This window comes from Erpetoichthys calabaricus, chromosome 8 (genome assembly GCF_900747795.2).
Source record: "Erpetoichthys calabaricus chromosome 8, fErpCal1.3, whole genome shotgun sequence".
Classification (NCBI taxonomy): Eukaryota; Metazoa; Chordata; class Cladistia; order Polypteriformes; family Polypteridae; genus Erpetoichthys; species Erpetoichthys calabaricus.
In genome coordinates this window covers 23,424,091-23,439,081 of record NC_041401.2, presented here as the reverse complement: position 1 = coordinate 23,439,081, position 14,991 = coordinate 23,424,091, and the positions used below count along the sequence as shown (strand labels likewise).

The window sequence follows — 14,991 nt, the reverse complement described above, 5'->3', positions numbered from 1 at the left end:
TGTAGCGATAGCGATAGTGATCTATAGCGATAGAACCCTAACCCTGGAGAGGTGAAGATATGCTCTAGAGAGGAGAGGAATGAAAGTCAGTAGGAACAATACAGAATACATGTGTGTGAATGAGAGGGAGGTCAGTGGAATGGTGAGGATGCTGGGAGTAGAGTTGGCAAAGGTGGAGGAGTTTAAATACTTGGGATCAACAGTACAGAGTGATGGGGATTGTGGAAGAGAGGTGAAGAAGAGAGTGCAGGCAGGGTGGAATGGGTGGAGAAGAGTGTCAGGAGTGATTTGTGACAGACGGGTATCAGCAAGAGTGAAAGGGAAGGTCTACAGGATGGTAGTGAGACTAGCTACAGTATGTTATATGTGCTGGAGATGGTGGCACTGACCAAAAAGCAGGTGACAGAGCTGGAGGTGGCAGAGTTAAAGATGCTGAGATTTGCATTGGGTGTGACGAGGATGGACAGGATTAGAAATGAGGACATTAGAGGGTCAGCTCAAGTTGGACGGTTTAGAGACAAAGTCAGAGAGGCGAGATTGCATTGGTTTGGACATGTGCAGAGGAGAGATGCTGGTTTATATTGGGAGAAGGATGTTAAAGATAGAGGTGCCAGGGAAGAGGAAAAGAGGAAGGCCTAAGAGAAGATTTATGGATGAGAGAGGACATGCAGGTGATGGGTGTAACAGAACAAGATGCAGAGGAAAGGAAGATATGGAAGAAGATGATCTGTTGTGCCAACCCCTAACGGGAGCAGCTAAAAGAAGAAGAATTGCTTATTTAAGTCTTAAACAGGTGCATTCCATTTTTTTACTTGGTCCTTATTGGCAAAAAGATTCAAAGGACAAAGGAACCATCTAGAGATGCAAGATAAAGTAAGTGACCCATTGATTTTGATAACTTTTAGATCCTCTTTTAGCATCAAATAGTTTCCTGTAGCTGCATATCAGACTCTTGGACCATTCCTCCTTACAAATATGTTTCAGTACATCAATATCTCTGTGTTGTCAGGTCATGCCGCAGCATCTCAGTCAGGGTAGGTCAGGACTCTGACTTGGCCATTCCAAAACACAAATCTTCTTTCTTTTTAGCCGTACTTGATTTACTACTCTGTTTTGGATCATTGATTTGTTACATCATCTAACCACTCTCAGGCATGAGGTCATGGACTGCTGCCTTATATTCACCTTTGAAACATCTCGATTCACATGTGAACTTATTGATCCTTCAATGACAGCGAGGTGTGCAGGCCCAAACTGTGATGCTCCCTCCACCATATGTCACAGCTGGGATGAGGCTTTGGTGTTGGTGTGCAGTGCCCTTTTTACCTCCAAATATAGCATTGTGCATGTGTGCCAAAACAGTTCAATGTCCAAAGATCATTTTCCAGAAGTGTTGGGGAATATCCAGGTGTTCTTGGGAAAACTTGAGATGTGCTGCACAATGTTTTCTTTAGATAGCAGTGGTTTTCTTCATGGTGTCCTTCCATGGGCACCACTCTTGTTCACTGTTTCCATGATAGTGGACACATTCATTTAGACTTTTGCAGTTTGCTACATTTTTTTGGAGGTCTTTTACTGGTACCCTTGGGTTCCTTTGCACCTCTTCGGGATTGCTGTTTGTGCTCTGGGAGTGATGATCTTTACAAAGACCTTGCTCAGTTCTGCATTTTCTCATTTTGTACTTTAATTGCCTTAGCATGGATTGATGAGCATCCAGATCTTTAGCAATGCTTTTATAGCCTTCTCCAGCTTCATGCATCTCTATAATGTCTCTTCTAACATCCTGATACAGTCGTTTGGATTGAGGAATAGTCCACACTAACCAAACCTTCTTGAAGAGAACAGATTTATTAGTAACCCCACATTGAGTGCTTTTATTTCACAGGTGAGGTGCCAGTACAAACCACACAATTCAAACAATTCTCTCCAATTAGCTTCTGCAGACGTCTTTAACACAGAGGGTCACTTAGTTTTTCCAGCCTGCACTGTGAATCATTACTCAGTGTGCATAAAATCTACTCTCTCTATATATAAAATCCTAAGCCTAAAAGTGCAACGATTTTATCTGACGTTTTTTTGTCACGCTTTAAATTGGGCTTATTTTAAAACCTACATATTTATGTTTGGTATCATTCTTTTCAGAATTTATTGAACTTTAATGTAATGTTGTTAAAGTTTAAGATTCTTATTCTGTTTTTAAATTATAAACTAAAAAATATCAAGAGGCCGTAAATAAAAGACAAAGAGTAGGACAGCTGCTGTCAAGTTAAGTCAAGTTGGGGAGCATGCACTGGTACAGTGTAATGCCACACCCACTACACAACGAAACAACTTGGGATCTCGGTTGGCAACCCCCCCCCATAGGCAGACATGCGGTCCAGTCCCGCCCTCCAGAAATGACCCTCTATCTGCCGCAGCCAGGTGTTATGTGGGCGACCCCTTGGCCTGGTCCAGCCACTTGGGTTCCCAACAATGAGGATGTTGTGAGCTGGATCACCCTCGGGGAAACACGCCACATGGCCGTAGTGCCGTAACTCACGCTCCCTCACAATGCAGGTAATGTGCCTCATTCGGGACTTCATGAGCAATCGCTCATTCACTACAAAGTCAAACCAATGGTACCCAAGGATTTTCTGAAGAGACACAGTACCAAAGGAGTCCAGTCTTCGTCTCAGGTCACTGGACAGCGTCCATGTCCCGCAACCATATAGCAAGGCAGGAAGCACCAGAACTCTAAACACTTGGACCTTCGTCCTTTTGTATAGATATTGGGAGCACCACACACGCCTTTCCAGCGACCTCATGACCCACCATGCTCTCTCAATCCGTCTACTGACTTCATAGGAAGAGTCACCAAAGACATGACTGTCACTGCCGAGGTAAGCAAACCTCTCGATGAGGTCGGCAATCTCTCTGCAAACAGACACACTGCTGATGGCTGTGCCCAAGACGTCATTAAAGGCCTGGATGTTGGTTTTTATCAGGACATTTTCGAGCTCAGACACTCAGACCCCTCACTCAGTCTCTCGAGCGCCCCGATCAGAGCCTTCATTGACTCCGTGAAGATCACAGCATCATCAGCAAAGTCAAGATCCGTGAACCTTTCTTCGCCAACAGATGCCCCACAGCCGCTGGACCCCACGACCTTGCCCAACACCCAGTCCATACAAGCATTGAACAGAGTAGGAGCAGAACACACCCCTGACGAACCCCAGAATCAACTTGGAAAAACACAGAGGTCCTGCCTCCGCTCTGCACAGCACTCACAGTACCAGTGTACAGGCCGGCCATGATATCCAGCAACCTCGAGGGGATCCTGCGAACCCTCAGGATGTTCCACAGGGCAGCTCTAACAACTGAGTCGAATGCTTTGCGAAAATCGACAAAGGCTGCAAAGAAACTCTGCCGATATTCGCAGCTGCTGTACAGGCTTTTAAATGTTCGAAGCGCCGCACAAGATGCAGATCATGCGGCACGGCAGCAACAGCAAGCCAGCAGCTGATCAAGCAAAGAGGAGGTAAAAAAAAAAAACTGTATTTGTTTCCCATTGTATCACCGTTTATGAAGGGGTTTCGGAGGAGCGACCATGTCTCCTTGGGGTGCGTTCACCCCCCTCTTCACAACACGAGCAGCAGAGACGCGAAGTGGCTGACGTGTAGCACAGGTCAGGGGGGTTGGCGAGTAAAGTAAGAAGGGGGTAAGCCCCCTAGTAATAATAATAATATAATAATAATAATAATAAATTTTATTTATATAGCACCTTTCCCATGCTCAAGGGGCGTCATAGAGTAAGAAAGAACAGCAAGGTATGTATATTGTAAAAGGAGACAAAACTGAGAGAAAATGTTTGGGGATCCACCCCAAACCAAGAGTAGTCTTATGAGACTAAGTCAGAGCATCACTGAATTGGTGAATGAAGATGGTGGACAGAAAGAGGTGGGTTCTTGGTGGAAGTGAGGTCAGTAGGAGGGCGTGGTCTGGCAGCAGAAGTGGGTGGAGCTCTAGCTGGGCTTCCCTTCTGGTGGTCTATGGAAGAGGAAGAAAAGGCATTAGTGCATTTCATCAACCGCTGACTCTGCGTCTTACCCTCAGTTAAGCCCTTAGACTCCCTCTCATGCGCACGTGTGTGACAGTATATACTAAAGACATTCAAAGTCCAACTGTGTGTGTGTGTGTGTGTGTGTTATTAGTTAAGTCAGAATGTGTTTGTCCAGAATGGTGACTTTGAGGATGATCAGACCACATTTTATTAGTAATCAATGCAGGAATCCATGGGATTCCAAAGGGTTCACTTACATCTTCTTGCAAGAATAACTTGCCATTTATACCTGTGTGTATCCATTGTTAATTATTTGGCTTAATAAAATATTAGAAAGGACAGTGAAAAGAAAAACGGTGAAGGGCTCAGAATTGGTCATCTGCTTCAGGCTACAAATCATTGGGATCAAATCCGTGGAGACGAAAAATCTGCGATATAAGAATGACCTGACATAAGCTCGGATATGGGCAAGAATTGGTTCCTAATTAAACAATTGGGTTGCAACATAACTCTGTAGCCCCCAGGATCAACTTTGCAGACCCTGCATCAAAGAAGGTGCTAGCGTCCATTCAATACGTAGCTTATGTGCTGACCCATGTACCTAAATATCATTTGTGTCTCCATCATTCTCCACCTAATGCAGCCATTATCCCTTGAGCTAACCAATGTGGATAGTTAGGAGCAAAAGGCAAAATTTGTCATCTTGCTAGTTTAGCCTCATCACCCCAGTGAAATGTGAGAAGATACGGATTTTCTTTTTGTTGCTTTCTCTTAACTTTTGGTATTTTCTAACCCATGTTTCTAACATTTGATATTTGCCCTCCTCAATCCATCTAATCTTCAGTTCTGACATCTTCTATGCTACCATACAAAAGTTTGGGGTCGCCCAGAAATGTATATGTTTATGATACTCTTTATTATCAAGCCATTAAGTTGATTTAAAAATATAGCAAAGGCATGGCAAGTGTGTATAATGGCTATTACTGCTTGAAAATTGATTTTTAATTTATTATTCACATATGGCTGCAAAGCCCCATTTTCAGCAGTTATCCATCCATCCATTATCCAACCCGCTATATCCTAACTACAGGGTCACGGGGGTCTGCTGGAGCCAATCCCAGCCAACACAAGACGCAAGGCAGGAAACAAGCCCCGGACAGGGTGCCAGCCCACCACAGGGCACAGACACACCAAGCACACACTAGGGACAATTTAGGATCGCCAATGCACCCAACCTGCATGTCTTTGGACTGTGGGAGGAAACCGGAGCACCCAAAGGAAACCCACGCAGACACGGGGAGAACATAAAAACTCCACGCAGCGAGGACCAAGGAAGCGAACCCGGGTCTCCTAACTTTCAGCAGTTCCTATATAGTGTCCTAATGGTTAACTTCCTTAGCTTATTTCACGTATTATATGTGTGATAAAAGGCGCTATATTGCGCCCAACCCAACACAGACTCACACTGAGGCACATGTAAAACACAAGAAGGACTTTATTTTTCTTCAGCTGAGGGGCACGTCTTCCCCGTGAACCCCCCAGCCACAACACAGTCCAAATAAGCACACAACACAGTCCTTTCCTCCTGGCACCACCACTCCTCCCGTCTATCTACATCCTCCACCTCCCAACTCTGGCTCCTGAGTGGTGGTTGCTGGCCCTTTTTATAGCCCACCCGGGCAGGGCTGTAGAGTTGTCCAGGCCAGCCCAGGTACCCATGCAGCACCCCCTCGTGGCCACCCCAGATCCCAACACAGCTGTAGAGAACTCCATCTCCCATGGAGCCCTGTGGGAAACTAAGGCACCACCATCAGCCAGGGAGGCTGCCACCAAGTGTCCCGGGTTAGGTACTGAGACGCCCATGGTTGCTCTCTGGAACATATGTAGAAGGGGCGTCCCAGCCGGGTATGGGACCTGGCCACCCGCCACACATGCTATGTGGTTATTAGAGAAACCTTTGTATTTACATTAGCACCTCTGAAACCCACCATTCTGTTCACTTGTGTTACAAGGCACTGGCATTGATAAAGTTCGGTTCAGGGTTCAAAAATGGCCAAAATAAAACAGCTCTCTCAAGAAACATGTCAGTCTATTGTGGATTTGCAGAATGAAAGCAATTCCTTGTCAAGAACCTGAAGATATCATGCAAGGTTGTATATTTCTCTCTACTTACCCTTTAACCTATTCTCATCAAGGATAAGTGTGCTCATCAGGTTTGTTACCGAGTTGGTCTACTGTCGCACTTTAAGATTAACACACACACACCTACATAGATATGTGCATACACACAGACCCTAACCACAACAGTACCGTATGAAAGACGTATACACATACACGTTATTCCCTAGCACTTTAACTCACACAAGTATCGTATGAATAACACATGGACAGTCCGCTTTCACTAGTACTCCAGGAGACTTACTTATCATAGGCATGAACAACGTGTGATGTCTTAGATATACCTCAGACCTAAAAATTACCTTTGGTCTCCAAGAATATATTCAGACATACAAAGGCTCAACATCCCTGGCTATATGCCATTTATCAACCAGTGAATGTTTTACTTTAACGCACTGTTTATTATTGGACAGAGCTCTTCATCCACAGCTCACAGTTTGGATCATATGGCACTTCCTCGCTGCTCCAAGTGCTCAAAATATTTACCTCAATCACTCTAGAGATGAAGACAAAGCATAGAAAGTTAAAAGCAACGTGGTATTTATTACACGAATAATAATACCAACTAGAGCAAGGAATAATAGAAAATAAGATGGACAGTAAAGTCTGAATATATATAGTCTTTTAGAAAAAGCTTACGTAAAATAAACGATGTCCCAGGGTGGCGTTGAGTTAGCAATCGATATTCATGGAATCCTTTAGCTGATGATCAGATGAAATCAGTCGCACGTTGCTGGAGCCCTCTTCTGACATTGCAGCTTTGTCCTTTTCTGCTGTTGCACTCAGATGAGGTACATCTCTATATTTTGTGATAAGAACAACACTTAGACATAATAAAGGTTTGGGGCAGCTACCCGTATATTGTCCTTTGGCTGCAAAAAGGTATTTTAAAGGTTAGAGAGTTGTTCACTCAACTGAGGCCAAAACAGAACTATTGAAGAAAGACAAAATGGCGGCTTTAAAGGCCAGTGTAGGAAGTGATGTTGACAGAGGCGGAACCATAAGTGATGTCATCAGAGGTGCCTGAACCGGAAGTGACATCATCAAAGGCGCCAGAAGTGACATCATCAGAGGCGCCAGGACCCTGTGGGATTTCCCGAGAATGGTCTGCAAGGGATCGAGAGTGACAGTTAGTGCACCCCGCCGCCCCCTGGTCGCACGTGGAATTGCCATTAGTGAAGCCCTTTATCTGACTCCTATTCACACATGTGTGACAATATATAAAATCCAATGTATGTCTGCTTTTCACGAGAGAACTACTTAACGGATTTAGATCAGGTTTTTTTCTAGAATTTGCTTGAACAGTCCATTTGATTTTGCAACTTCACTCATCGCACTAAGTATCATAGTTCGCTTGCGGGAGCAATATATTCGCGATAATCCGAGACACAGGCTGCGGGCCGAGGGGAAGGGGAAGCGTGACGTCAGGAGTGGGGAGCCAGGCAGGACCCTCCTCACTCACGCACCAGCCTCTGTTTGAGTCGGTCTACCTCTGTGTTTTGGAGCGTAACCTGTTTGTTTATTGATTTTTACAGTTTGTCCTGTTTCACTACTACACAGGCGGAACCGCAGGGGACGGTTAGTTTATTATAGACTTCCATATGAATTTCATTACGCGTGATTGTTACATACACTTGATTGGCTGGCTGTCAATATGATGGAGTTTCGGAGGAGCGGCCGCATCTCCTTGGGTTGCGTTCAGCCCCCCTCTTCACAATGGCTGTTGGCGAGAGAAGCCCCTTAGTATGAAGAAAAAATTAAAAATCAGTCATTTCAGGCAGTAAGAGCCATTATACCCTCTAGCAATATCTTGGCTGCACTTTGAAATCAGTGTAATGGTATCTTAATAAAAAGGTTTCAATTTCTATCAAAAACAAGAACATTTCTGGGTGACCCCGACCTTTTGAATGGCAGTGTGTAATGCTTTAATGCCATTCGATTACATATTAAATGTTGCTTCTGTCTAATTTTAAAACACCAGTGTTTGTCCCAATCAAAGCTTAAAACATTCTGTGCTCTTTTTCAGGTGTCAAAGGATGACCGCAGTGACATTGAGTCCAGCTCTGATGAAGAGGATGCACAATCCTTGGGGAAAAAGACACACGTCCCGGCCACGAACGGGACTAGTGGCTCAAACGGCACAAACGGATACCTCACCCGGACAGCCTGTCCTGGCGAACAATAACTGCTTTGATTTTAAAACGTTCAAACACTGGAAAACGATCAAACAACCTTTTTGCAATTTGATACTGGAAGTACAGAAAAGGACACGTGAATGCATATTTCTTTATGTTTATCGGCACCACTCCAGTTCTACAGAATATCGGGGCGTCTTATCTTAGTGCTCGGCTGAGTTTCCATTCCATGGCAAAATGGAGAATGACATTTTTCCTTACGTATAAGCATGCTGTATACTGTGTATGTGATCTCACACAATGGGAGCAGTATTTACACAAAAGTTATCTTTTGTTTTTTTTTTTGGCTATTATTTATTTTGATACTTTTAAAATTTTGTGGACATGTTCTAGGATATATTTTGTATTTTATTTTTCCTTTTTTTTTTTTTCTTTTCAACCAATTACTCCTCAGTAAGGAAAAGTGCACCTCGTTTTAATCACTTCGATAAATAACGTGCCATGTTTTTTGTCATTTTTCACATGTGAAAGCCTAATAGTCATATTTAGTGACTGTGTTATTTTTCATATGGGTTTTTCGCCCCCCCCTCCAACCCCCTTTTGTGATGCTTTTCAAAACATATGGTCTTAATTAAAAGAAAAAAAAGGGAATTCAGGAATTCAGTTCAGCAGTAAAGTTAATTGAGCCTAAACGGAATGTGACGTTTGCAGTGTTTTTCTTGTGTTGTCTTTCTTTCTAAAATGTGTAACCAAAGCTGAATACAATGTTTCAGTGTAAATGCTCTAATCAATCCATCCATCATCCAACCCACTATGTCCTAACTACAGGGTCACGGGGGTCTGCCAAGGCCAGGAAACAAACCCTGGGTAGGGCACACACACACACACACACTAGGGCCAATTTAGAATCGCCAATGCACCTAACCTGCATGTCTTTGGACTGTGGGAGGAAACCGGAGCACCCAGAAGAAACCCACGCAGACACGATCCAGGAAGCGAACCCGGGTCTCCTAACTGCGAGGCAGCAGCATAACCACTGCGCCACCGTGCCACCCTGTTCTAATCAATGGAGAAATAATCAAAATTTGGTAGTGTAGGAGGAATCCCCTAACGTCCAACACTACAACTGTGTCACACTTGCACAGGCCGTTCTACGAATTTTGTATTCATGTGCAGCTGCACAGTTAGGCCGGGGTTATACTTAACGCTTACGTGACGCGTACGCTTGAGGGCACTCCCGCTGTGTGGGCAGTGTACTGACTATCTGACTATACTTACGCACGTACTTTAAGTAAATCTGGAGGATTCCACCAGGTGGCAGTGCGAGAAATCATCACAGTGAGAAAACGACGTCTGGTTTCGCTGTTTTGTGAGTTGAGAGAAGAAAAATGTTAAAGATAATAATTCTTTGCACTCTCATGCTGTTGCGATGGTGCAACAAAAAAAAAAAAATCGGGAGTGCGCTCCCCTCGACTTTCTTGTATACCGAGATTGAGGAAAAGGTCATCAGAAACCACTTCCAGTTGCGCAATATTTCTCAAATATTATATCTCTTTGTTTCTCATCATAAATATTTGATAATATCGATACACCATCATTTATCTCTATTTATAATCAAACTTGATATTCAAATGATATTTTCGCACTTAGGGAGGTCGAAAACAGTGGTGGAATTTTTTCATGATTACATATGCATTACCGAGATTACACACAAAGTAAAAAGAGTTAAAGTCACCTAAAAACATAGAAAAAGTGTTAGAATTATATAATATATGTTGTAATAAATTGCTTTAGGTAAAACTGCATTTAGCTACATTTAATTATGACAATGATGGTGGATATAAAACAAAAATCTAATTAAATGTATTACCAGGAACACGACGAGGACGTAGCAGCTTATTGTCCCCATGACATCTTTATATTTACATGGCATGTTCAATGTTTACACATTATCGTCAAACTGATGATGTATAAATTGAAATCAATAATAGTTATTGAAAGAATATGCGTTATATTGAATACAGTTTTTAATATCGTGTATACATTTCCAATAATACAAAAAATAAGGATGGTTGTTTAAATAAAATACTACTTCCGGTTGAGTAACTTTTCTCACATGGAGTAATTTTGCTTGTTATCATTATAAATCTATATACAAAATTTGAATCATCTATCTGTAATTATAACCATAGTTTACTTGAAAATCTGCAAAAGTATTCAGTTAAAGTGGCCCAAAAGTTGATAGGATTCCTTTATATTTGATATAAAGCAGGTGTGCAAAGGTCAAAGTGTTTTCGAGTTATCGTGTTTACACACAGACAGACATAATTTCAAAAATGGTATTTTCGGACACAGGAAGGTCTGCAACGTCAAGATTCATCAAAATCTCGAGATCGAATTTTTTCACGATTCCTATACTTTCTCTATCCTCTGTATACAAGAAAGTAAAAGGATGGTAATAGAGACACAGAAGATGGTGTGTGAGACCATACGATATTTTTCGCATCATTGTGATGGGAAATATGTGACACTTGTATTGCCTATGTGTGAAATGAATGAAGAAATCTCATGTACGCATTTAAATTTGATGATTTGCTTCACCGCATCGAACCATTCACCAAACATCAAAGCACGCAGATTGATCCCGTTGGAGCTGCAAGCCTGCCGTCACATCACATACAAGAACTTGAGCACATACACCACTAATATTTTTGCTGACACTGCAACTCGCACACGCGTTGTGTTAATTTCTGATGATATGCTCAGAGGACGCGTCAAATGAGCGCTGGGAACGTGTGGAAGCCATGATGCCTGCGTTGTAAGCATCATGACTGTGAAGTATAAACCGGCCCTAAGACTTGAGGTTGATGTCTGATTCTAGGGGGACTTTGTGTGATTCCCCCATGAACAGTTAATCATAAAGAGAGCTGATAAAAAAAGCAGTGAAATAACCAAAATCCAAAAAGAGATGTCCTACTGCTCATTTCAAGAGAAATGGCTGGAAAATAAGAATTCTACACATGAACTGTGTGAAAATAATCAGCCTCAACACAAGAAAGATGTTTGGGGCAACCAGCCATATATTTTCCCTGGCTGCAAATGGGTATTTGAAAGAGCGCTTATGTGCACAGGTTGAGTTCCAAAATTGAACTGTTTTACTGTTAAAAACATGGCGGCTTTAAAGGCCAGGACCAGAAGTGACATACTTCTGGGCGCCAGAACTAGAAGTGATGTCTTCAAGGTTGAATCAGGCAGGTTTTGTAGAGACAACAGAAGAGGGTTTAGGGCACCCCACCACCCTCTGGCCTGGCATGGAATTACCTTCACTTGGTCCATACAGCTTCCTCCTACTCGCACATGTATGACAACTGCCATAGATTAATAAGATTTCAACATCTCCAACATACAAAATATGTAATTTATTTTTTTCCTTGGTTGTTAAAAATGACAGCATTTCTGCAGTAAGAACCCATCAATAACAAACTTTTTCTTGTATGGCCCAGAATCACACAAGGAATGACTCGGTGGGCTTTAAAAGGGCCTGTTATTCACAGTCCCCCCTGTTTTAGTTTGGGAAAATGGTTCCAAGGTTTTAAGAGAAAATAAGCAGGCAGGAATCAGAGAGGAAAGGTCCAATACTTCAATTGTTTACTTGTTCAAATATAGTATCAGTTACATACAATATAATAGCAATATAAATGCAGATATAGGAATTGTACTATTGACTCACAGTAATATATATATATATATATATATATATATATATATATGAATTATACTATTGACTTACAGTAATACAGATATATGAATTATACTATACTTACAGTAATATCAAAAGACCCAGAGCCATCATCCTAGACCAGTAGACTGACGGAGCCCGCGTGTCAGTCTCGTCAGAGGATCAACTCGTGAGCCTGGTCCAATACCGGGCGGTGTGCACGTTCCCCACGGTTGAGCTTCCGAAGAAACTGAGGGCGGAACCTTCCCTTATATACTAATTGAGTGTCCTTACCCAAAATGGCTTACGTGTAAGCAGTGTATACAGAAGTGATCAGTTTCAGCACACACCCTTCCACGGGACGTGGCATTGTTTTTCTTCTACTTGGCCCTCACTGAGATGGTGCCTAGTATCAGAAGACACACAATAACAAGCGTTGCTTGCAATGAAGCCCCTCGAAGTGAAAAACAAGTACATGGCCTTGACTGTATTCCCATAACATTCTGAAACTCTTTATGAGAAACAAGTTTTTGCACATTCTTTCGCTATCATCCCAAACATTCCAATCTTTGTAGCTGGTTTTGCACTGAAGCGACCAACCCCCCCCCCTTACTCCTTTATTTCATCCCTTCTCCTGTTACAGAGAAAACCTTTATATTACACCCCCCCAGCCTTGACTTTCTAAGAAGACAAGAAAACACTCCAAAAAAAATCCTTATGGGTAAAAAAAAAAAGAAGAAATCTTGGGAAAGGCAATTCGGAGAAAGACCCCCTTCCAAGTTGTTTGGGTGAGCAATGGGTGTTAAAAAATGGGGTAATAATTCATTCATAATAATTCATTAAATACAAGGCACAAAACAGAACACAAGTGATCCTCTTCACAGAGAAAGATGGCCAGTCAATCATGGCTGCCTCAGGAATACAATACAACACTCAAACGATTTTGTTCTTGCACAGCGCGGATCACCAAGTGCAAGGCAGAATGCAAGAACAGATGACACCTCTCACTAAATACAGAACTAACACATATAAGGATACAGAGATTTTCAAATACAGTAAAAAAAAAAGTAGAAACTAATAAACTTTAAATTAAAAATAACAACATCTGTCCATCAGCTAATTGTAGAACCACAGCCAGATTGTAGGAATGGAGTCAGACAAGCCAGACTGTTAGAGCCCTGGAGACTTCGGTCAACTAGTCGCCTCCCCCCTATTGGCCATTCTAGAGCCGAGTCAATGCTGGGCCAGCCAATCAGATGAAATGACCCTTCTACCCTATGATTCCAGTGCTCTTTATCTGAGATGGCTTTTCCACGGCAAGCAAACAACTTGGCAGAGGATACCAAGAAGAGAAACTGAACGTGTGAAGGTTAGTAACAGTTTCTAAACATCATATTACTTATATTTTAGTACAGTGGAACTTCGTTCACAAACCTCTCTGTACACGTACAAATCGGTTTACGACCAAAAAGTTCACCAAACTTTTGCCTCGGTTCATGACCACACACTCGGTATACGAACAAGCCAGGTTCCCTTTCGGTTTGTACATGTTCAGTCTCTCCCTGTGCATTTCCTGTGCAGCGAGCAGGAGAAAGAGCGAGAGTGCGCGACACACACACACACACACACTGTAAAATGAGAACAAGAGAGACAAAAAAGGTTACTGTACACTCTTCAAAATATAGTACAAGTAGGTCCAGGGAATCATAATATATTCAACACAAGACAAAGAAAAAAACAAAATGGGGGTATTTATAGAGGGGGGACCGGAAGTGCCAGAGGAATGCTGGGAATTGTCGGTGAACTGGATGCTGGGAGCCATGATGTCATCAGAGGGAAGGACTAGGAGTAAGTGTGTAGGCGTGGTCATGGATTTGTGGATTCAGGGTGGCGACGCTTCCTTCTTTCTGGGAAAATAAAGAGAGAGGTTAGTGCTCCGCCATTCCCGTTGGGCACGAGGTTGCACGTTACGTCTTGGGTCCTTCCGCGGCTCCCTAAGCGCACGTGCGTGACAACACACACACACACACACACGCACACACACACAGGCAGCCCGAGAGAGAGAGAGCTGGACGTGTAAGGTAGGAAGGCAGTTAAAGAATGCACTGGGCTTGATTTTATTTTCACTTCTGTTTACAGCGATCGGTTCGTAATGTGCATTGTTGCAATGTTACTTTACTTGGTGGTTTATTAAATTATGGATTTTTCAAATGTTCATTTTTTTCCCTGTGCTTAAAACTCATTAAAAAAGTGTTTTTAGCGAGCAGTTCGTAGCGCTATAGCATGAATTTCCCCTTGGGATTAATAAAGTATCTATCTATCTATCTATCTATCTATCTATCTATCTATCTATCTATCTATCTATCTATCTATCTATCTATCTGAACTCTTGCAATGTTAGTTTTCTCTGTTGTTCAAGGTTTTCTCAGTGTTATTCAATGTTTTTACATTTAGTTTACTATTACGCTGTGCATTCTATGGTTTAATTAACTATATTTCTGCTTAAAAACTTAAAAAATATATACTGTATATATTTACACACAGTTTGTATGGTCTGGAATGGATTAATTGTATTTACATGCAATCCTATGTGGGGAAATTGCTTCGGTTCACGACCAAATCGGTTTACGACCAGAGTTTTGGAACAAATTATGGTTGTGAACCGAGGTTCCACTGTACTAGTGACTAACAACGGAGGTGCTGTAGGTACAGTGGAAGTTTATCGGGAGGCCCCTGGAGCACATCCAGGTGAACATAAAAGGGGCCGCCTCCCTCCATTCAGCAGCTAGAGTCGGGTAGAAGAGGACAGAGCATGGAGGAGAGAAGTGGAGGCGGTGAAGAGAGGCATTGTGTGAGGCCTGGACTTGAGGGTGATTGGTACGGGGGCACTGGGTTGTGCGGTATATTTGTAAATAGTGTAA

General features: G+C 42.5%; 1 protein-coding gene across 2 annotated transcripts in view; it reads left to right on the top strand.

Moving 5' to 3' along the window:
- cers6 (ceramide synthase 6) overlaps window positions 1–9,049 on the top strand; it is a 215,348-nt gene extending 206,299 nt beyond the window's left edge. For both annotated transcript variants that reach the window (XM_028806361.2, XM_028806360.2), the window contains one exon: window positions 8,244–9,049. In XM_028806361.2, the coding sequence (XP_028662194.1) occupies window positions 8,244–8,402 (159 nt within the window). In that variant the 3' untranslated portion in view covers window positions 8,403–9,049. The remainder of the gene's footprint in view (window positions 1–8,243) is intronic.
- Window positions 9,050–14,991: the final 5,942 nt, after the last annotated feature.